Source organism: Sorex araneus, chromosome 11 (assembly GCF_027595985.1).
Source record: "Sorex araneus isolate mSorAra2 chromosome 11, mSorAra2.pri, whole genome shotgun sequence".
Lineage (NCBI taxonomy): Eukaryota > Metazoa > Chordata > Mammalia > Eulipotyphla > Soricidae > Sorex > Sorex araneus.
In genome coordinates, this window is record NC_073312.1 from 47,616,953 (window position 1) to 47,640,864 (window position 23,912).

Below are 23,912 nucleotides of genomic sequence, written 5' to 3' on the forward strand. Positions count from 1 at the left end.
CTCTCTGGTCAGATGGACCCAGGGAAGGCACAGCACTCAGGGTGACCAGGTCTGAGTTCACACACAGGAACGAAGAGGGTCGAGACTGCCAGCACGAACCAGGTAAACCCTTTCCTCTCCCTGCGGGCGGTGCTAGGCTGTCATGGCAGCCCTGGGTGTACGTACCTGAAGTAGTCAAAGGCGGTCGAGTAGATCTTCTCCCGAAGCACATTGCGGATGGTCGCGTTGGGAACCACGTCGGCGTGCAGAAGGGAGAGCCCCAGGGTCAGCAGTCTGCACGACACCCCCCAGGCCCAGTCAGGATCGTTGCCCTGGACCTGCTGAGGGGGGCCGGCCGGGGGCAGAATTCTGAACTCCCAGAAACTACATGGCCTGAGCTTGGGGTGTCTCCAGCTGACAGTTCTGGGGACCCAGGGCAGGGGCACCAGGGAAGATTTTGGGATGCAGGGTGGTGGTGGGGTGTTACACCCAGAGGTGTTTCAGGGCTACTCCTGGTAGGAATCAAATTAAGGTGAGTTGCATGCAAGGCAAGCACCTTAACCCTTACACTATCTCTCCTATTTTGGGGCGGGGGGAACCTCCAAATTTGGTGGGAGAAAAAAAATCCATGTGTATGCTGATCTGCCTGACTGAAGCTTCAGTATAAGCAACTGTTGGCAAATTGCTCCAAGTTCCCTAAGGGCACAACAAAAGGAGACACTGAACCAAATTTCAGCCAAAGTTAAAACAGCATCGGGCTTCTGCTGGGCCAGGCTTTCTCAAGGTACTCTAGGCAGTGCGGTAGGAGATGGTCAGTAAGGGCCTGAGGGCCACTCCTTCCCCAGCATCCACTCTCGTCAGGACTCTGAAGATGGGAAATGAATGTGAAGGGACCCAAAGACAGCGTGGCCTTGGGTACCCTGTGGCAGCAGGAACTCCAGTCTGGATCTCGGGTCGGGGAGGAGCAAGAAGAGGCACAAGCAAAAAGGGGCAGTATCCACGGGCCAGGGCTCCTCGGACCCCTCCACTGGACATCCAGCACTCCACCTCAGCTCAGACCCCTTCCCACTGCCCGGCCAGCCCCACTGGGCCTCGTGCGCCCCAAAGACAGGGGAACAGGGGCCCCTGATGTGCAGCTGACATCCTGCCACAGGCATGACCAGAAGTCTCTTAAACATCTCAGGAAAGTGACCAGCCCACAGTCGCTGCTGGTCACCTGAGCTGAACTCGGTCACTCACCACTCTGCCCCCACCTACGTCAAGGCCTGTCAGTGAACTGCCTTCCCGGCCTCATCCCGAGGCGCAGGGCATACTGTCCCACGGCCCCAGCCCCAAGCGCACGGTGGACAGGTCACTCACGCCACCTCTGCATCCCGCCCATTCCTGGGGCAGGGGCAGTTTCCGTGGTTAATGACCAACCAGGGCCCCCCGCCCCCGGCCCAAGTGCTGAGCTCCTCACTTGAAACGCGGCCCGATGGCTGCCACGTGCCGGTTCATGCTGCCCTTGGCCCCGCCAATGTTGAGCGACATGGAGCGCTGCAGCAGGCTGGAGAAGATCTCCACCTGGTCCGAGCTGCAGTACTTGGCGATCTCAAACCGCTGCACCAGGAACTGAGGGGAAGAACCGCAGCTGTGCACCCCGTGGCCAGGGGCCCTGGCTCCACAGAGGGCTGGGGGGGGGCAGGAGCAGAGGCCAGCGAGGACTGGGGAAGAAGGCCCAGGTAGCCGCCATGACCCAGGGTAGTCCCATGGCTCGCCGGGCCACTCCTCAGGGGTGGGGGGGTCAGGAGGGGGGGTTTGAGCAACCCATGCAGCCAGCAAAGGGGAGCCGCTGAGGCCGGGCACCTACGTCAATCCAAATGTAGTGGGGCGTCACTTCAGGGGCACAGGGTCTGGGCTGACTCGCTTCTGATGCCGCCAGGGGGTCGGCTTCTTTGATCTCCGCAGAAAACAACCCAAACTTCTGCTCCACCGTCATCTGCCAGGCCCCGGCCATTTCCCGCATGAACTGCAAGGACACAGATGTGTGTTGGAACACTGTACGACTGAAACTCAATCACGAACAACTCTGATTTATTTTTGGATGGGGGAAGTCTCACACCCAGCGGTGCTCGGGGGCTACTCCTGGCTCTGCACTCAGGAATGACTCCTGGCAGGGCTCAGGGGACTATATGGGATGCAGAGGATGGAACCCAGGTCGGCCGCACACAAGGCAAACAAACGCCCTCCCTGCTGTGCTATGGCATTGGCCTCTCATGAACTACTCTGTAATTATAAACCTCACTGGTGATTCAATTAAAACCAAACCAAATCTGCAAGTACACAGCAACTTCAGTTCCGCCCTGAAGCACATTTGAAATTACAGATAAGATATGTTCATTGAATAATAGAGAAATGAGATATACTGTGGGACCCCAGATGGTAAGAGGAGCAAGTTGCAGCCACAGGCCACTGATTACCACTCAGGGAGAAGGCAGAGCAGTGGATGGGCTTGAAGCAGGAGTCGAATCAGGAGGGGATGAGTGACATCTAGGCAGGCGGCCAGGGAAGCTGGGGAGGGGTGGGCAGTAGACAGCTAAGACAAGCCCAGAGGATAAGCCGGTACCATCCGGGCAGTGTAGCGCAGGGAGGAGCCTGGACAGAGGCAGGGCAGCGGGGACCCCTGTGCCTGCATGGGCAACTAAGGAAAGCAGGGGGCAGAAGAGGTAGTGAGGGGCATAAAGCCGAGGTCCTTGAAAGGAAACCGTCTGGCCTCTACCCCAAGGGGCAGGGAAGACCCTGATGTGACCTGTGCTCTGTGGGTGGGAAGATAGAAGCAGGGCATGGGAGGAAGCTGGGTCAGGAGCAGCACTCAGGGGGCTGGGCAGAGGGCGGGAGAGGGCCATGCTTTAAAGGCTTTGCTGAGGATGGTCTGTGGGAGGTGCACAAAGGGGAGGCGGGGTGGGGGGTGGGGGTGGTCTGTCCTTCAGGGCTGGGAGACAGGTGGAGGTGCCGGGAGCTGCTCGCCTCTCCGTCAACACAGAACAGCAGGATGCCTCAAGCTATGGGTGACTTCTCTTCATCCCTATCTCCTGTCTCCCAACTTCTTTTACAAGGAGAACACATTGCCTTATTCATAAGGAAACAAGAGTCCAGCAATACGGAAAGCTCAGAAACAGACTGAGGCCTCGTAGGCACTGCTGGGCCGGAGCCGCAGGCCTCTGTGAGGCAGAGACGGGAGCGAGAGAACAGCCTCAGTCTTGAGCTACGAGAGGCCTTGGGCAGCGTGTTGAGGGCAGGCAGAGGAAGGCCCCGAGGAGCTGGCTCCCAGAGAGAGGAGGCCTCCCTGGAAACAGCGCGTCTGGGCAGCGTGGGGGCCAGTGCAAGGTCTGGGCTAATTTGGTGGGTCAGCCTGAGACCTGAGGCCAGCCGAGCTCCCTAGGGGTGCTGGCAGCATAGGGGACACACCAGAACTGACAGGGCCGAAACCAGTTTTCCTGGCATAAGCATGCTACAGTGCCTCTTCTGTTTTAACTGAATTACGGTGAAGGATTCTCACGTTATTACAAAGCCGCACCCAGACATACAATTGCCGAACTGCTGGGCCGGAGAGGCTCTCTGAGGAACGTGCACCTCGGCGCCACACAGGATGGACCTAGGAGCGCTGGCGACCCAGGTCCCAGCCACTTCCCCTTCTGAGGCAGGACCAAGGGCCTCTCCCTGACGACTCAGATCTACCTCAGAAGTCAACCAGTTCAAAATAATTTCAAACTCTGAATGCTGGACTTGATACAAACCCTAAGCAATTATAAAACACCAAACAACTGGGAAGTTTTAATAATTACTGCACCTGCCTGGGACAGTCTAACTTTTGAAATATTCCAATTTCCTTCAAGAGGCTACAAAAACAAAACACTTCTTTTGATCACTTACCTCAGTTGATAGGGGAAATGTGTGTGTGTGGCGGGGAAGGATTAAAATTCTTGGGGCTGGAGCGATAGCACAGTGGGTAGGGCATTTGCTTTGCACGCGGCCAACCCAGGTTTGAATCCCAGCATCCCATAGGGTCCCCTGAGCACTGCCAGGAGTAACCCCTGTGCATTGCCGGATGTGACCCAAAAAAGCAAAATAAGTAAATAAATAAATTAAATTCTTGTTAACATGAAAACTAAATCTCTGTGGGTTTTAAGTAAAAATATATTTTATTTGGAGGCATTTAGGAAGGTGAAGGAGGAGAAAAAGAGAAAACACATTCAAGAGAGAATATGGTCTTCTGCAAAGTCAGAGAGCCCCTATACACATCCCAGAATTAGACAGGAAAGCATGAAAGTACACATCTCAAGAGGGGAGATGCAGGTGCCACATAAGCTTAGCCATGTGGGCACAAGTGGCACATGGGCTTGGGCAGCGTTAACGCCAAAAATTAAATCTTTGGAAAACAGAATTATTCATATTTATAAACCTTGGGCCGGATCCAGTAGAAATTTCAGAAATATGAACACAAGGAAAGGCAGACTGTCCTGATGCAGACCAAGAGAGAGGTCCTTCTGCACAGCAGAGCTGCTCCCAGAGGGCACACATCACAACAGGTGCCCAAGGAGCAGCTCTCCTGCTTGGAGAAATGGCTCCCCCTACTGCATTCTTGAAGAGTCGCAGCATCCAGGCTTGACTGGGAAACTTTTTGGGGACAGAAGATTAGAGGGGCTGGGCCACACACAGTGCTCAGGGGTTACTCCTGGCAGTGCATGGGGACCATCTGGAATGTTACGGATCAAACCTGGGTCAGCCGCGGGTCAAATGCCCTACCCACTGTACTATCACCCTGGACCACCACCGGGAAACTTTTGACATACATTCACTCTCCTAGGCCCCGTTCCAGTACTGAGGTCAGTTGTCAGCATCATGCCTGTGTGAGGACTGAGGCCCCAGAGAGTGGGGGCCTACCAGGATCTCCGACCCCAGAGCAGGCTCTCTCCCTCTCACCCTGCCCAGACCCCAAACTGACTTCCGCTGTTTCCTACCGGCACTTCCACTCCGTTCTTGCCAGCCAGGAGCCACTCCCAGCAGGCGAGGGCAGTCTCCATGCCATGCTCGTTGAACATTCGGAGGGGGCCCCAGCACAGGTGATGGAGGAGCTGCGGGTCACAATCTGGAATCAAACACAGGCTGTTCAGAGCTAGAAGCCGAGCTGAGCCCAGAGCCTCCTCAGGCCAGCAAGGCAGTCAGCAGCAGCCAGGCCAACAAGGACCTTTTACTTGCTACCAAACACCCAAGATGCCAAGGAGCTCTCTATTAGGGAAGAATTTGATTTGGTGGTCCAGGAGACTGAACCCAGGGCCTTATACATGCGAGGCAAGTGCTGGATTGCTTAAGCAAACTCCCTGGCTTCTCTTTCTTGATCTGGAACGCCAGTGTCCTCAGATAACCAAGACCAACACTCATTTACCAGTGACCCCAGGGCCCTGGCACCCTCCCTTTTACCTTTGCTACTGATGAGCATTGCCGTCAGTTTGAACATGGCCTGTGTGTAGTTCTGAGCATTGTTGAGGTCTAACGCTCTACACAGCTCCTGGACCATCATTTTGTTTAGGTCAGACATCTGACCAGTGGCATCTGAGAACCGAATCATTCCATATACCTGCGAAAAAGGACACTTGTCAGGAGAGTCACCTGTAGTCCAGGCTTGTAGGGTGAGGCCCTGGCAGACCGTGACTGCTCCTGAAACAGAACCAGCAGGTGCTTTACTGTCCCAAGCTACAGTTTACATGAAAGGTGACAGGCTTGTTCAACAATTCTGCCACAAAATCACTTCTGTTCTTACAGAGAGAAGTTAGAAAACAGCGCTGGTTCCCCACCACCAGAAACTGAAGGCAGACAGGTCTGTCATCTTTGCAGTCTAGCATTAAGCCCCGAGCCTGTATGACTGGGGGCTAATTAAAGTTCCTTCAGAATCAATGACTCAAACTAGTTGATCAGTCTTTTTTTTTTTTTTAAGTGGGGACACACCCTGTGGTGCTCAGGGCTCACTCCTGGTGGTGCTTGCAGAACCACACGTAGTGCTGGGTGATCTGTGAGCAATCAAGCACCTTATGCCTGTGTATCTCTCTGGCCCCCATCTGTCTCACTAATTTTAAAGACACACAACCATTTCTCTCCCTATGAAGGTCATTTGACTACCAACCAAAGCCAAGTCAACTCACAAGGACAGACTTCCCTGCACCATGATAGTACTCATACGTGTGGAATAAGCCCCCAGCAAAATCCTGGACACTGAGAACAGCAGGGCGGTGAGGGCTGAGTAGAACAAAGTCTGTCCCCTCTGCTAAGGTCACAGGAGGAGCAACTATTGGAGTAAAATAAGGCTACACACTCGGGACTGTTACCCCCCCAACTCAAAGAGGGCACTGATGGACTTCTAGGGGCCTCTGGACAGTGTAGACTAGCTATCATGTTTAACAGAGAGGGAAACTGAGGTCCATAGAGGCAAGAGACTTGTTAGGCTGGGATCAACTGTGGTGACAGGCAAAAACTATTAGGATGGAGACGGTTGTGGCCCCTGAGTGATTCTGGAAAGCTAATATTGTATGCCTCAATCTTTATTTTAAACACTGGAATAATAGTATGTCCACCTCATGGACCTCCCTGAATAATGCATGTGTGGCACTCAGTGGCTATCCGTCAGTCCTTGAGAAAAACAGACTGCAGCCCAAGTGGGGATGCCTTGAGTCAGCAGAGGGGTGTGCTGATGGACCCCAGCCCAGGCCTTACATCCCTGCCAAAGGAGTGAGCTCCACATTCACCCCGGCCCCACACTCAGATGAGAGGATGCTCAGAAGGGTTTCAGACGAAAGGGCAGCATTACCTCGCCTGCATAGCGGTTGCGCAGATTCAGGGATGCCATGAAGTTGGAGTAATCTTTCTTCACACAGGCTGGGCGCTCAGTTAGTTGAGTTGCCTACAGACAAATACTGATCATCAGTTTAGACCGCCCAACATGTTTTCCTCATGTTTACCATGTCTGATCTAAATCTAATTAAGGAGCCAAGTTTTAGGGGGCTGGAGTGACAGCACAGCAGGGAGGGCGCTTGTCTTGCACATGGATGACTGTGGTTCAATCCCCTGCACCCCATATGGTTCTCTGAGCCCGCCAGGAGTAATTCCTGGATGCAGAGCCAGGAGCAAACCTAAATAGTGCTGGGTGTGGCCCCCACACAAACAACAATGACAAGGACAAAAAAGAAGTCAAGTTCTGATCCAGGGGTTAATTAAAACCTGTCAGTGCTGTCAAATTAAAAAAAGGGGAACATTTTATTCATTACAAAAAGTCTTGTGGGGCTATACTCAATACTGCTCAGAGTCACGGTGGTGGCGCTGTGTGTGGGCATGAGTGCTGGGGACCAAACCCTGGACCTCACACATGCGAAATATGTGCTCTAGCATTTGAATCACTTCATGCTCCCAAATACTTTCTAGCAGTGGTTTTTCAACCAGTCCATGAAAAAGTTATTGCTTCCTAAGATATTAGTGGTACTGCTACAAATACCGATATAGAAGCATTCTTATTATAATATAAATATTACTATAAATGCATTTTGGGAGGTCGGAGAGATAGTTCAATGGGCTAAGCACATGCTCTGTACGTGGGAGGCCTGGCTTTGCTCCTCAGCACTGCACGCTCCCCTGAGTACTCCTGACTTCCTGGTCCAGAGTTCCTCTGCATCTGTCTCAGCCTCCAGAGTGACTCCTGCAGGATAGGGGTGTGGGTGAATGCCTCTCCTGACCCCTGGCTGCTCACTGCTGCCTCACTCTTCAGTGATGGTCCAGCCCAGCATTGCTGAAGACCACCAGACACTTTTGTACAGGAGCAGACACTGTAAATGCCATCTTGTTCTGCTTATAACTCTCACCCCTTGGCCTTTGTCCTGTCTCTTTATACAAAGGAATGTCTTCATCATTGTGTGTTTAATGTTAAACCAGGAGTCGGTCACGGATGGGTGGGAGGGAACAATACCCAGGACCTCTGGAGTGAGGTCGCTGATGGCTGTCGGCGGGTTCCCGGAGACAGGGACTGTTTGCCAGGAACAGACCATTGTCACCACGCCCCTGAACACTAGCCCCCAGCTGAGTCACTAGAACTCTCCTTACCTGCTATGCCACTACCTTCTTCTCTAGAGAAACCCACCCCCCACCTGGGACTAAGGGGTCTTCTTGGACAAGCCTAGGTTGGGTTCTGAGGTTCCCGCCTGTCAGATGACCCACTGCCAACCACCTACTCTGAGCCAAAGCACCAGTTTAACTCAGCAAGTCTTACTTGGTGTGGACTTGCGACCCTCCAAATTAATCTTCAGAGAAGCAGATTTGTGTGCACGGCTCATGATCCTGAAAACAGGACTACTAGGATATCCAAAGAAAGTTTCAGATCCCTGTGACTATAAAATGAGGTTGTGTCTCACAGAAACCAGTTTTCTGTGGGTCTAGGCAGATAAACACCTAAACCTCAACTCATTAATGAATCAAACCGAGATCTCTGTCAGTTAATTCGAAACAGAAGCACAGGGCTGGCGAGAGGGAGCAAAGGGCTGAGTGCATGCTGTGTAGGCAGGAAGCCCGGGTTTGATCCCTGGCCTTACACGGCCCCCTGAGCACTGTGGGGAGTGAACCCGAGCTCCTTCTGCACGTGGCCGCTGGTGGCCCAGAGCTGCCCCCTCTACTCTGCTGCAGGGGAGCACCGTACCCCAGAGGGGCACTTACCCCGAGAGTCGTGTTCTGCTTGTTGTAGCCGGCAAAGTGCAGGATGCTCTCAGTGGCCATGGCCAGTCCTGTGTGCTGGGACAGTCCCGACACCCAGTTCTGGTGTTTGTTCAGATACTCCTGAAACAGGATAGGGGGAAATGCTGTGATGTAACAGTACAAATATGAGCTTTATAAAATGAGTCGGGGGTGGGAGATGGAAATCCTGTTTTTGGGACAGGAGTGCCCCCGACCCTGTCTGTCTGGCTGCTGGTGGAGAGAGGATAGTGCAGACTCCAGAGCGGCTAGTGCTGCCCGTGGGAGAGCCCACGAGCCTTCAGCACATCCCTGCCAAGCTGCTGCCCTCTGCCAGGGGGTTTGCCTGCCACTGGGGCAAAGAGCTGTGGGGACCCACTTGGCAGTCAGCACACAGGCCCTTCTGCTACAGCTTCCCTGCTGGGCAGAGGCAGCTAGATGGACACAAGGAAGGCAGAGAAAGCACCTGAGTCTGCCTGGCCAACTGGTGGAAGAGGGAAAAGGACAAAGGCACACTTGGCTCGGAGGTGTGAAGAGAATCCTGGGGTTAAGAGCACTGAGGGAGGACTAGAGATAGTACAGCAGGGAGGGCATTTGCCTTGCAATGGCTGACTTGGGTTCGATTCCCAGCATCTCATATGGTTCCCTGAGCATTGCCAGGAGTAATTCCTGAGTAGAGAGCCAGGAGTAACCCCTGAGCATCATGGGGTGTGACCCAAAAAGTGAAAAAAAAAAAAAGAAAAAAGAAAAAAAAATCACTGCAGGAACAGCAGGTATAAAGGGCATGGGCCATGTTTGGGCCAGTGACAGGCCAGGTTCAAAAAGTCCCATCCCAGGTGGAGGTGTTTAGGGAGAAGTGCATGTGAGCATGTCTCACACCCCCCCCCACACCCACTTCTAAAGAGACATATAAAAGTGTCTCTCTCTCTCTCTCTCTCTCTCTCTCTCTCTCTCTCTCTCTCTCTCTCTCTCACACACACACACCCTTTTAAAGAGACATATAAGAGCATTTGCTCACAAAATGTGGCACTCATAGTTTTGGAAGTTACCTGGAGCCACAAAGGCTCACAGTTATGGGAAGTGACTGATAGATGCATGTCGCAGAGCGGTTCACTCAGCAGAGTATAGGACTGATGGACGCATGTTACAGGGCGGTTCACCCAGCAGAGTACAGGACTGATGGATGCATGTGGGAGGGTGGTCCACCCAGCACAGTGGCTTAGTTGAGCTGGGGGCACTGTGGAGGCCAGGGACAGATGGAGACTGCATGCTGGCGACTATGTAGTGAGGGATGTGGTAAGAGGGGGTCAGATGGACGGGATGTGCAGCATAAGGAAAAAGGAAGGCTGGGCAATACCAGCAGGGATGCTTGCTTGGGATTTTAGGACTTCCTGAGGCTTCTTCATTTTTCTATCTTGAAAATAATTGAGTGTTATGGCCAGGGAGATAGTATAGCAGGGTCAGGAACCCGCCTTGCACAAGGCAGACCAAGGTTTGATCCTGGTACACCATTTGGTCCCTCAAGCCCTGTCAGGAGTGATCCCTGAGCAGAGCCAGGAGTAAGCCCTGAGCACGCACCAAGAAAAAAAAACAAACACCACCACTACCTTACTTTTGGATTCTCAATTCTATTTTTTTTTTTCTGTGATTACTTCTGTGTGGGTAGATTTTGGGGTTTGGCCCGCACTCGGTCATACTCAGGGACTATTCCTAAGGAGTGACCCCTGGCAGCGTTCAGGAGCCTATCATATGGGGTGCTGGGGATTTGAACCAGGGTCCACTGCATGCAAGGCAAGTGCCTCACCCCCAGTCCGATCTCTCTGGCCCAGAAGTTTGATGTTTCTTTGGGAGTCAATGGTGTGGCTCAGTGGGAGAACATGTGCCCAAGTGTATGAGGCCCTGGGCTGGATCCCAGGCTCTGTCCAAATAAGAACAAACAAAATTATCAATTTTTTTATAATTTCATGAAGTACCTGTAGGTGGGACTTGGTGACTGTAGGTGCCCACTTCATTGCCTCCTGCAGGATCATTCCACAGCGTGCAGCAAAGTCCTTCACGATGCTCTGAAAGAGTATGATTGACCTGAGGTCAGGGCATGTGTCTGGTGTGTTTGATTTTGGTTGATAGCCAGCAGTGCTCAAGGAACCCAAGCCTTCTGCATGCAAAGCACGTTCTAGTCCTTTGAGTTATCTCCCCAGCCCAAGGTCAGGCATCTGTCTGGACTGTTAGAGGTCAGCCAGTTATGTCCCTTCATCACCGCGGCACCAGACTCAACACAGCTCAGGTTAGCAAAGCTGGTCTAAGAGTCAAGCTTGCCCAGTGCAGTTCTGAGTGGCTATAGAGAGAGCTGGAAACCCCTTTGGGAGCTGGACTACGAAGAGAACCTCAAGTGAGCATGGTCAGGGGGTGAGAGCAGGCCTGGCAGACAGACCGACCTGGGAGGACATCAGCACCTCCTTACGCTGTGTGACCCCCGCAGACTCCAGGATGGCTGTAAAGGGACCCACAGTAAGGGGAGCGCTTCGGCCTACCTCGCGGGCTTCGTAGGTGTCGGGAACAGTGATACGGTAGGGGGCGTCTGGGATGTCATAGTAAGGCTGGTCCTTGTGGATGTCCTGGAAGCACAACGGGGCCCCTCTCGCTGCTGCCTCTCGAGAGAGAGCAGGGATACACCCCACCTCCCAGCCACGCCAGCCACCCCCACCCCCATCCACTTCAGCTTACTGGGAAGGTCAAGGTGACGTTCCCCCCCCCCCACTGTGGCCACTTCTGATATCAGTTCTGTTCAGGAGCAAGAGGGGAGACAGGGACACTCACCGCACTCAGTGACAGGGACAGGGTCTGAAGAATATCCAACATGGTCTTCAGCACTGTCCCGCTCCAGAGCAGGTGGGGGAACCTGCACCAAGATTACCTCTCAGGGTGGGGGAACCAAAACGCCTACAACCTGTGTTACTTTTGTATTTGTGCTTTTGTCATTTTTTTGGCTACACTTGGCAGTGCTCAGGGCTCATTTCCGGGTCAGTGTTCAGGGATCATTCTTGGTAAACTCAGGGGACCATATGAGATGTATAGCCCCCAAATGCTGCTTCTTAGAGCAGGAGCCCTCCGCCTGCTGCCCAGCTGAAGGTCAGGGGAGGTCAGGTGCTCCAGGCCCTGGCCAGTCCCAGCCCCTACTGTAGTCAGACTCTGAACAAGCACCATTCTACACTCCCCCAGAGAATCCTCCTGCTTTCCACCAAGGCTCTCTAGAATATCCACATCATGGCATGAACTGAAAAAGCCAGTAACTGAACATGGCAGAATGTGGTCTGGGGAGTGTAGTGGGGGGCTATTTCTGCACAACTGTGACTCACTGGGCCAGTTCAGACAGACACGGGAGTATTTATGGGCCTTGACCCTGGCCGCTAGGCCCAGGCAGGCTGATGTGTGGAGCGCCTGCATATAGCAGGGCACTGCATGCCGACCAACGGGTCCTTCACACTGCAGAGGCTGGTTCTTACCCAGGAGACCGGGCATGTCCCACAGTCTGTCTGGCTCCCACCACAGAGCCTTGAGTGGGAAAGGGCCAATGTGGGCTTTTCCTTCATGCTGAGGGGCCCCATTCTACCCAAGCCCTCTAGTAGGACCCTGGGCTAGAAGGTGGCCCTTCGCATGACACTGAATGTCCCAGAACAAGCCCAGGAAGGCTCTGGGACAGTCTGGCCAAGTCTGGTGGGATTCAGACACTTCACCCTGGCCATGGTATGTATTGTAGGTAGTATTAATAGTCAGAACAGCGGCCAGAGTGGGTTGCTTGCCTTGCCAGGTTCAATCCCTGGCATCCCATATAGTCCCCTGTGCAAGTGCCAGGAATGATTCCCTGAGTTCAGAGCTCTGAGTAAGTCCTGAGCACTGTGGGATGTGATTCAAAATCAAATACACACACACTCTCTCTCTCTCTCTCTCTCTCTCTCTCTCTCTCTCTCTCTCTCTCTCTCTCACACACACACACACACACACACACACACACACACACACACACACACACAGTAGTTCAGACTTAGTGGAAGTTTCAGGATTAAAATTCTAACTGTGATTCCATGGGAAGCCACACTGCCCTTTGGGAGTTTTAGTTCTGTTGCCACTATTTTCAAGACTTGCAACATAAAGATGATTCTTCCTTGTGTCCCCTATCGAGGTGTGCCCACCCTCCTCCCCACACCATTAGAAAGAAAATGAGCTTTACTTATCCACCAGTCCAGACAGATACTTGTCTGCCACCCTCCGTATCCTTTTGTGAATGTGGTTGAAGTTCACCAGGAGAAACTGTGCGTGCCGCTCTAGCTCCTCTTCATTCTCCTTGGTCTTAGCCTACAGATTCAGGAGAGGCGTGAAACAGGCACCCTCAGTGCCTCCGCCACTCCACCCCCGAAAATCCACATTTGCATTCTGACAAGCGAGGCTTACTTTATCGGCCATCATGTTCAGGAAAGCATCAAACACTTTGTCTGCGACGGCAATCACACACTGCATCATCCCTGACACGAGAAGAGATTTCTGAGGGTTAGAAGCATCAACTGAAAGGGACCCATCCTAGCCACTTTAAAACTTTGTTTGGAAATGCCTGGAACTTTCCAAGGAGTTTCAGAGAGCACAGAGAACTCTCACAGACCCAGTCTACATACGTATAGTATATACATATATATATTTGGGGGTCACACCAGGCAGTGCTCAGGGTTTACTCCTGGCTCGTCTGTGCCTCATAGATCACTCTTGGTGGGTTTTGGGGACCATAAGGGTCAGCCTTGTGCATGCCTATGTCTCTGGACAGCCTCCTAGTATTAACATCTCATTTGGCAGAAGTCACAAGGAGACAGTGATTCATACTGAAAACAGGTTTGATTCGAATTTCCCCATTTTCTCACTCATATCTCTTCTCTGTTCCAGGAGACACTCAGGACGCCAGGTTTTATTCATCAAACCTCTTTGATCTGTGCTGATTCCTCAGTCTGTGCTTGTCTTTCACGAGCCTGACACTTGAAATGCACATGCATTTCGGAGGCTGCCCTCTGCTTAGGTCTCTGTGTTTGCTGATGATTAGATTCAGGTTCAGGACTTCGGGGAAAACACTACGACGGTGAAGAATCCCCACACTGCAACTACCGCAGGTGCATGAAAGTCCATCTCCTGTCCCCGGGGGAGGTTGACTTTGACAGTTTGGTGGCTGTGGTGTCTGCAAGGTGCCTCCCAGTTGTCTTTCCTCTCTAGGCTAGACTCCTCAGAAGAGAGTCACCCATGGTCAGGAGAGGTATTCAAAAGCAGCCCCTGGGGCAGGGAGAAGGTTCAATGGGCTGGAGCATGTGGTCAGGCCTGGGTTTGATCCCTGCACTGTAACATACTCCAAGTAACAGTGGTGTGACCCAAAACAAAATGAACTATATATATATATCCATACACAAATATCCATGTACATGTACACACTTACCTATATAAGCAACTCATGGGAAAGATACTTAGGTTACGAAGTATTCCATTTCTTTTTTTTTTTTTTGGTTTTTGGGTCACACCTGGAGATGCACAGGGGTTACTCCTGGCTCTGCACTCAGGAATTACTCCTGGCGGTGCTCAGGAGACCATATGGGATGCTGGGATTTGAACCCGGGCCGGCCGCGTGCAAGGCAAATGCCCTACCCGCTATGCTATCACTCCAGCCCCAGTATTCCATTTCTTTTTAAACCCTTGTCCACTAATTTCAGAGTCCACCGGTGGGTTCTTATTGAAATAGCTACTGTGCTTCTCATGGGGATTTTCTATTTTCCTCATTTAAATTATATATATATATATGTGTGTGTGTGTGTGTACATATATATACACATCCACACATGCACATCTGTGTTTATATATATGCACATATATGCATAGTGTTTTTTTTTTTTTGGGGGGGGGGGTTCCTGGACCAGACCTGGTGGTTCTCAGGGACTACTCGTGGCTCTGTGCTTGAGAGATCATATGTTGTGCTGGGGATCAAACAGAGCCTCCTGCCAGCAAAACATGTGCTCAGTCTGCTAAGCTGCCATTCTGAGATCCTTTCTTTTTGTTTTGTTTTTGAGTCACATGTGGTAGTGCTTGGGGGGTCACTCCTGACAGGACTCACAGCTGTGTCATGTTAGAAATCACATTTGGGGCTTCAGCAAGCAAAGTATGTGCCCCAGCCCTTTGAACCCTCTACCCAGCCTTATTTTCCACATTTAAAAATTAATGTGCTGTTACAGAGCCCGTAACCAAACCCAGGGCCTCACATATGCACGGCATGTGCTCTGCTAGTGAGCCCAGCCCTGCTTCCTCATTCTTTTCACTCTGAGTAACTGGAAGGTTTGGGTAAGAAAGGTTTGTCTCTCCTGCCCATATGTTATTTATTTAACCACCTTATCAGTATGGACTCATGGGTGATTACTCAATTCCGTTTTGCCTCTCCCTGTGCATGTATGTGTGTGTGGGACGGTAGGGGTAGAGGGGTATAGGGCCCTCATACATGCAAAGTAGGTGTTCCACTAAGTCACATTCCTGGCCCCTCAGCCACTTTTTTTTTTAATTAAAATGGTTTTAAGAAATATGAGGGAAGAGAGAAAATGGCTAATATTTCCAAAAGAAAATGCAGACTGTCCCAGTGAAGAGAGTGAGCTTTTAAAAAATCTGGGGCCAGAGAGATAGTATGGCAGGTCTGGCACTTGCCTGCCACACAGCTTACCCAGGTTTGCGCCCTGCCCCCCTAGATGGCCCCCAAGACCCATCAGGAGTAACTCCTGAGTGAAGAGCCAGGCGTCACATTGCAGGGTATGGCCCAAAAACCAGAAGGAAAAAAAAAGTATCATAGTTTTATTCCAAATGGTCCAGATTTGGGTCTTTCTGTGTAGACAAGAGTCCGTTGCTAGTTTGTTGTCATGGGAAAAGAAATCTGGACCAAGGGCAGCCTTCTTTTCTGCTCTTATTATGGCTTCCTGTTCCTGCCGAGGTCTGTCCTCTCCTGAGGGGTCCCTGCTTCCTCCTTGCCATGCTGGCACCCATCCCAGAATCAGCAGGTCTCAGTTCCTGCACAGGCAAGGAGGCTGCAACCTTCCTGCTCTGGGACTGGGACATTGTAACTTCTATAAGTAACATACCAGGGGGAGGCTGGAGTGACAGGATAGTGGTATGGTAAGGTGCTTGCCCTGAACACAGCCAACCCAGGTTCGATTCTCCAGCATCACAAATGGTCCCATCGAGCACTGCCAAGAATAATCCCTGAGTGCTAGGAGTACTCCCTGGGCATCACTGGGTGGGTGTGCCCCTCAGTCACTCTGGTGTTTTATTTATTTATTTTTGGGGGCCTACATATGGTGATGCTCAGTGGTTATTCTTGGCTCTGCACTCAGGAATTACTCTTGCTCTTGGCAGTGCTTGGGGGACCGTATGGGATGCTGGGATTGAACCTGGGTTGGCTGCATGCAAGGCAAGTGCTCTACCCATCGTACTATCTCTCTGGCCCCAAGAGCCACTGTTTTAATTAAACACTCTCATTCTTTTCTTTTTCAGACAGGGGTGAGGTGGGGTGGGGTACACTGTCAGAGCACTTCAGACAGTGGTGAATGATGACCCTACTACACCGATAAGTAGTCCTAGGGTGTTGGCGAGAACCGCCTACTGAGTGATTCCCTTCTGAAGGGGAAGCTTCCATCGTAGAAACTGCTGGGCCCACTTTCCACCCTGTCTCTCCTCACTACAAGCGCCACCCCCAGCTGCCAGCAGAGGGCGCTAACAGACTCTCACCGCCTGACCTTCCCTGGTCCATTCCACTGGCTTCCAGTCACAAAAACAAATTCACACACCTATTTCCTGATTTTGTATAGGAGTGCAAAGGACTACTGGTCAAAGGTCTAACATGAAACAGTTTCTTAGAGTCCTTTATGTAATTAAAAAAATTTTTTTTTCAAGAATCGACCTGTCAACAAAAGGGGAAAAAAATGGGACCAGAGTGTCTTGGAGATTCAATCTCTACTGGCAAGAACAAGCTGGTAGCTTCTTCACTGCACCAATAGCTTCTGGCATGGAAAGGACTCCTTACTACTAACTGCACTTCACTGGTACCAAATTTATTTCGTATTTATTGGGGGGTGGGGTTGGGACACACCTTATGGTGCTCAGGGCTTACTCCTGGCTTTGCGCTCAGGGAACATTCCTGGAGAGGCTCTGGGGATCACAGGAGGTCTTGGGGATCAAATCCAGACTGGCCATGGGCAAGGCAAGTACCTTACCCTCTGTACTACCTTTCTGGCTCTGACAGAAGCTTATTAATCTTAGAAATTATAAATTATCAATTTTCAAGATACTCTACATCACTGTCACTGCAACTGTCATTCCACTGCTCATCGATTTGCTCGAGCGGGCATCAGTAACGTCTCCATTCTGAGAATTGTTACTGTTTTTGGCATATCGAATATGCCACGGGTAGCTTGACAGGCTCTGCCATGCGGGCGGGATACTCTCGGTAGCTTGCTGGGCTCTATGAGAGGGAGGGATGAATTGAACCTGGGTCAGCTGCGTGCAAGGCAAATGCCCAACCGCTGTGCTATGGCTCCAAGTCCAAGATACTCTAAATAGTAGATAAAAATCTGTGGATATAGTCTATTAAATACCTTAAGTATTTACTAATTGGGCTTCTGGGTCATTGCCCTCAATTTTTTTTTTCTGTCTTTTTGAGCTACATCCAGTGTGCAGAGGCTATAAACTGACTCTGTTCAGGTGTCACTCATGGCAGTGCATGGGGTTCATTTGCACCAGGTACTCAACCCGAGGCTCTTGCACGCAAAGTATGATCTCTCTTGTTCCTTATTATTATTCTTAGGTTTTCAAAAATAGTTCTGGTAATTTATATTTTCATACCACCCTGGAATTTCTTTTTTTTTTTTTTTTTTGGGTCACACCCGGCAATGCACAGGGGTTACTCCTGGCTCTTCACTCAGGAATTACCCCTGGCGGTGCTCAGGGGACCATATGGGATGCTGGGATTAGAACCCGGGTCGGCCGCGTGCAAGGCAAACGCCCTACCCGCTGTGCTATCGCTCCAGCCCCACCATCCTGGAATTTCAACATTATGTTTTTATCTTCCCAGTAACTTGGTTCTGGTACTGGTTACATTCAAGACCCTTTGTGCATACAGAATCTGAGGACATTTGCATGATGGAGCTTCTTTCATTCACTTTTGTGTTCTGCAACTTTCCCAGGCATAATCTGGCCCTAAAGTTGGATGTGCTCCACAGGTCCTGACATTCTGCCTTGGGCCAGTGGAGATGTTGAGGGACCTAAGTAAGGTCTTATAATGGGCAAGACTTTCTGAGGTATGGAGCCCTTCACAGTGAAGGAGTAGGGCTGTGTTCCTTGTCTCAGACTAACTGGCTACTCTTTGGGACATCTGTGCTCATCACCTGCTGGACACCATCAGTGTTCACTCTGAGTCCAAGTGAGAGCCTGTTATTGGGGGCGTGGTCTCTTTTCTGACTCTACAAGATATACTTACATGCCTCCACTTCACAAACTCTTTTTGATGCAAGAATAAATATAATATTTAAATATATAAGTATATATTAGTATATTTCTCTTCTTGTATAATTACATATATATATATTTTTTTGCTTTTTGGGTCACACCCAGCAATGCACAGGGGTCACTCCTGGCTCATCACTCAGGAATCACCCCTGGCAGTGCTTAGGGGACCATATGGGATGCTGGGATTTGAACCCGGGTCGGCCGCGTGCAAGGCAAACGCCCTACCCGCTGTGCTATCACTCCAGCCCCAATTACATATCTTCAAGACCATTTTATATGAACTTCACTCTTTTGTAGTATCATTATGAACTTACATCTTTCATAATCTAAACTTGTATTAAGCCAACAGTAAAAATATTATATTCAAAGTATGATCATTTGTTCGTTGGGAGTCCCTTCACATTGATTCTTGATCCTCTAGGCATAGTCCAGAAAATTATTTGTTTATTTTTGGCTTTTGGGCCATACCCGGCTGTGCTCAGGGTCTACTCCTGGCTCTGCACTTGGGAACAATCTTGGTGGTGCTCAGGGGACCATACTGGATGCTGGGACTCTTGAACTCGGTTGCCATGTACAAGGCCCACTCACTGTGTTATCTCTCCAGCTTCGCTCCAAACATTTCAGAAAAATGATAGCTTTCTCCAGGTCAATCAGAGACCACTTGAGAGCTAAGGGTCCTTTTAGCAGAGGACAATATTAGAGTCTGAAATCTGGGGTGAGAGCGAACTCACTGATGGTAGGCAAGAGTGATTCTCCTTCTGAGAAAGAGCAAAAGGGAATGCCCTGCCTCTGTGGGGTGGGGTGGGGGTAGGATGAAGTGGGGGTGGTGGGAGGGATACCGGGACCTTTGGTGGTGGAAAATGGGCACTGGTGGAGAGATGGGTACTTGATCACTGTATGAATGAAACGTAAGCACCAAAGTTTTTAAGTCTGTAACTGTACCTCATGGTGATTCACTAATAAAAAATTAAAAAAAAAAAAAGAGCGATTCTTCTTCTGCTCTTAACAATCCTCATAGCACAAGAGCTATACACATTTTGGGGCTAGAGCGATAGCACAGCGGGTAGGGCTTTTTTTGCCTTGCACGCGGTTGACCCAGGTTCGAGTCCCAGCATCTCATATGGTCCCCTGAGCACCTCCAGGGGTAATTCCTGAGTGCAGAGCCAGGAGTGACCCCTGTGCATCACCGGGTGTGACCCAAAAAGAAAAAAAAAAGAAAAAAAGAGGGCTATACACGTTTTAAGGTTATGTGTTTAAACCAATCTTTGTATCATATAACTATGTTCTCAGGAAGAAAATAGGGAGCAGTATTATTTTCTATACAATTAAAACCCACCTTATCATGGAGTCAGAGAGTACAGGTCAACCCCAGTTCAGACCCAGTACTGCATATGGTCTCCTAAGTGCCACCAGCTGATCCCTAAGCAGAGAGCAAGCCCTGAGAAACACTGGGTGTGGCCCCCAAACCAAAAATCAACTAAACCAAAAAACAAAACAAAAACTCCCGAAAATACCCCTCATAAAAAATAAAAACTAAAAAACACCCAACCCAACTCATTATGAGAGTGCCACATCAGTAAGCTTACCAGACTTGTCTTTCTGAATAGCTTTATCCTCAAAGTAGCAGAACATGACCTGGAAGCGATCAGGATCTGTCGAACGCAGAACTCTAACGAGAAGAAAATTTGAGTCCAGTGTGAAAACTCAAGCCCTCCTTGTCACAGATTCATTACTGCCCAGACCTGTGGGCTGCCAGGAACAGACCCATGAAGTGGTAGTTGCTATTACATTTTTGGAAGACAGTGCCACTGTCTATCGTTAACATTCCCACATGGCTCCTCTTGGCAGCCCACTAGTAAGATCTCTGAAGGACTAGGGGAGGAGAGACAGCTCAATGGATGAGTCTGCAGAGAGCATGCAGGAGGCCCAGGTTCATCCTGGGATGTGGGCATGTTGTTCCCAAGCACTATCAGGAAGGACCCCCAAGCTCAGTGTCAGGAATAGACCCTGAGGAATTCCAGGTGTGTCTTCCCCGTCCCCCGAAAACGCCCCCCCAAAAAGGGGTTATTACAAAGAGCTCTCCTAACAGTATGGATGAATGTCTGACAGAAAGTTGGCTGGCTAAACCTAAGTAAATCCATTCAAATGTACAACATGCCACCATCTAAGTGTGCTGCTATACAGCTCTACACGTGCCGCTCTAGAGAAACAGCAAGATGCACTGCTGGGGTGAAAGGGAGGTGCAGGAAAAACAGGAATAATGTGACCCCAGTGAGGAGCTTCTGAAAGGCTTCCATGTGCCCTGTGCATTTTCAGGCAGATGTGTTTATAAATGCACAGAAAATGTTTAGAAGGGAAAATGAGAGACTACACACATCAGACATCTCTAGATTCAGGGCATTTCTCACCTTTAGTGTCTTCTGTACCATCTCAATGACATTTTACTTTTGTTTCTGGGATTGAACCTGGGCAGCCAGCTATGTGCAAGGTAAGTTCTCTACCCATTTTACTATTGCTCCGGCCCCAAATATTTAGTTTTAAATATTTATTATTTATTTTTGGATTTGGGGGCCATGTCAGTGGCGCCTGGGAGCTCTCCTGGTTCTGGCTGAGGAGTCACTCCCAGTGGTTCCTGGAAGACCTTGTGTCCAGGCTGACCCTGGTTCTGGGCTGAGGGGATTAAGGCTGGCTAGGCTCAGACACAAGGGAAGGTCTTCATCCCTGTATCATCTCTATAGCTGCTATAACTTTTAAAAATATTTTTAATTTGGGGGCTGGGTATGTGGCTCAGGTGCTTTGCATGTATGAACTCTGGCACGGCATTGTCCCCCGAATACTGCTGGGTGTGGCCTTGATGGCTCCTGAGCACTGTGGAAGTAGCTGTAGTTCCATGAGTATGACTGAGTGTAGCCCCCACAACAATAAAATAACAGTTAACTATAGTAACACGCTACAGAGGATGGTAACGGAATCAGTGGCTTTTCTCCTTTATTTCCAAGGCTCTTAATACATTCTCATATTGTTTTTGTTTTGTTTTGGGGCCACACCTGGTGATGCTCAGGGCTTATTCCTGGCTCTGCCCTCAGGAATCACTCCTAGCAATGCTCAGAAGACCATATGGGAAGCTGGGGCTCGGACCCAGGTCGACTGTGTGCAAGGCAAACGCCCTACCTGCTGTACTCTGGCCCTGGCTCTTTATATTATTTTTAGAGATGAAAAATCATAATGAAAAGTAGAAAAGAAAAACTCCCTTGGCTCTGTGGGATTATGGGGAGGATAGGTCAGTATCTCGGTCTCCTCCACTGTGAATGAGAATGGAACAGAGCCTGTACCTCACAGGCTTGACGGGCAGTGTGCCGGTCGCTACAGATGACAGGGCAGTGCCTGAATAGCACACACGCCCAGTCTATGTTGCTGCTGGTACCGTCCTGATGACAGCAACAGATTACAGCAAATACTAATGCTGTGAGGTCCACTAAGAGTTACAGATCCACTGTGAGCACTGGGCCACCTTGAGGGTGGATTTGGAGCAGTTCATTTCCAATCTGCTTCTATGCTAGGCATGAGCTCAACTACTTGGACCCTATTCCCAGTCCTGGTCCTGTTTTTGATCCATACCCAGTGGTGTTCAGGGGCCACGATTGGTTTGGTGCTTGGGGGAGCATTCAGTGCTGGGGACTGAACCCAGGGTTCCTGTATGCAAAGCATGTTTTGGCCCCTGAGCCTTCGCCCCAACTCACCCATCCCCAACTTCTTAAACAAACAGAAGAAGAAAGCTTACATGTTGCAGGAGGAACTGAACCATGCTGAGAAGGTATAAAAAGTTAAAAAGTAGGTCAAATGTGGATGTGCAGGGAGGCAAAGGCTTAGCTACCTCATATACTCCAGCCGATAAACAGACAGGAGGTAGGTGGACATGGCGAAGTCCAGCTTGTTGATGAGGGCGGACACTTCAGGGGCAGGGTCTAGCAGGTTGATGATGGTGCTGCGGAGCTCGCTCAGTTCAGCCTGGAAGGAAAGAATGCAGGAATGCCTGAGGTTTCATCTGAATCCTCAGGACCTCAAACCCCCGGAGCTAACCCATGTCAATCAGGACAACGAAAGAATTAGCACCAGTTGTTCTTTTTTTTTTTTTTTTTTTCCTTTTTGGGTCATACCTGGTGATGCACAGGGGTCACTCCTGGCTCATGCACTCAGGAATCACCCCTGGCGATGCTCAGGGGACCATATGGGATGCTGGGATTTGAACCTGGGTCGGCCGCATACAAGGCAAACGCCCTACCCGCTGTGCTATCACTCCAGCCCCCTGCACCAGTTGTTCTTAAAAGCTTAGCAAGGGGCCAGACAGTACAGAGGTTAAAGTGCCCGCCTTGCATGTGGCTGACCCTGGTTGGATCACTGGCACCCCACATGGTCCCCTGAGCCCTGCCGGGAGTGATCCCTGAGTGCAGAGCCAGGGGTAAACCCTGAGCACTTCTGGGTATGGCCCCCCAAAACAAAATAGGAAGGAAGGAAGGAAGGAAGGAAGGAAGGAAGGAAGGAAGGAAGGAAGGAAGGAAGGAAGGGAGGGAGGGAGGGAGGGAGGGAGGGAGGGAGGGAGGGAGGGAGGGAGGGAGGGAGGGAGGGGAAGGAGAGGAAGGGAGGCAGGGAAGATGGGAGAGAGGGAGGGAGAGAGAAAAAGCTTAGTGAAACCACTGTCCTGTTGTTTTTTTCCTCTGGCATGCTGAGAAGCCTTACTGGAGTGACTGTATCATTTTTCATGGCCGAGTTGTACTGGAGGACAGACCGCAGCGGCTCTTTGCTGGGAAAGGTGAGCAGCGGGGACTTGGTGGCTATTTCACAGACTCCTTCATACCACTCCTCTGGCCAGAGTCCTGCGAGAAAGCAAATGACACACTGCCATCATGCTTGCGAAGGGCCGCTGTGGGGTTGACTCAATCTCCAGGGCTGTGCTGAGCCAATTAGCTCAAATCATAGCATGGAAGCTCACGTCACCTGACCCGGGAAACACTTTTTCCCAAGACATGTGGTGTTTAGAACCCTACACGACATCTGGGAAGCCCAACACCCGCAAATACTGGAAGGAAGCAGCCACTGCTCGGGGACAACACCAACCTGCCCGTGCACAGAATCAGTGGAGTCCCACAGCATCTTTGCATCCACGCTGCACTGTCCTCCCTAGGAGAGGAGAGACCACCTACCTGACCCCTCCACAGCGAAGCCCATCAGTACAGAATAGAGCCAGAAGTCCCGGAAGAGCTTCTGCAGTCGAGGCTTAGCTTCCTTGATGGGCGGCAACCGTCGGGTGAGCTGGGATGCCAAGGAAAGAGGGAGAAAGCAAGATTATTTGCTCATGAACTCTTAGAGACAAAATCTAACACAGACTCATTTTTCTAAGAAAATTTCCTGGGAATACATCAGTCAAGTTGGGAAAGAAAAGGGGCTGGATGATAGCACAGCGGGTAGGGCGTTTGCCTTGCACACGGCCGACCCGGGTTCGATTCCCAGCATCCCATATGGTCCCCTGAGCACCACCAGGGGTAATTCCTGAGTGCAGAGCCAGGAGTGACCCCTGTGATTCACTGGGTGTGACCCAAAAAGCAAAAAAAAAAAAAAAAGATGGG

The 23,912-nt window shown here is 50.6% G+C and overlaps 1 protein-coding gene across 2 annotated transcripts in view; it reads right to left on the reverse strand.

The window, feature by feature from the left end:
* PI4KA (phosphatidylinositol 4-kinase alpha) overlaps positions 1-23,912 on the reverse strand; it is a 109,968-nt gene that overhangs the window by 12,358 nt on the left and 73,698 nt on the right. For both annotated transcript variants that reach the window (XM_055118744.1, XM_055118745.1), the window contains 16 exons: positions 23,490-23,598; positions 23,026-23,162; positions 22,163-22,296; positions 19,875-19,957; positions 13,174-13,244; positions 12,953-13,077; positions 11,542-11,623; positions 11,256-11,339; positions 10,698-10,787; positions 8,710-8,829; positions 6,821-6,913; positions 5,440-5,596; positions 4,980-5,107; positions 1,829-1,987; positions 1,439-1,590; positions 166-273 (listed from right to left, as the gene is read on the reverse strand). In XM_055118744.1, coding sequence (XP_054974719.1) covers positions 166-273; positions 1,439-1,590; positions 1,829-1,987; positions 4,980-5,107; positions 5,440-5,596; positions 6,821-6,913; positions 8,710-8,829; positions 10,698-10,787; positions 11,256-11,339; positions 11,542-11,623; positions 12,953-13,077; positions 13,174-13,244; positions 19,875-19,957; positions 22,163-22,296; positions 23,026-23,162; positions 23,490-23,598 — 1,832 coding nt within the window. The remainder of the gene's footprint in view (positions 1-165; positions 274-1,438; positions 1,591-1,828; positions 1,988-4,979; positions 5,108-5,439; positions 5,597-6,820; positions 6,914-8,709; positions 8,830-10,697; positions 10,788-11,255; positions 11,340-11,541; positions 11,624-12,952; positions 13,078-13,173; positions 13,245-19,874; positions 19,958-22,162; positions 22,297-23,025; positions 23,163-23,489; positions 23,599-23,912) is intronic.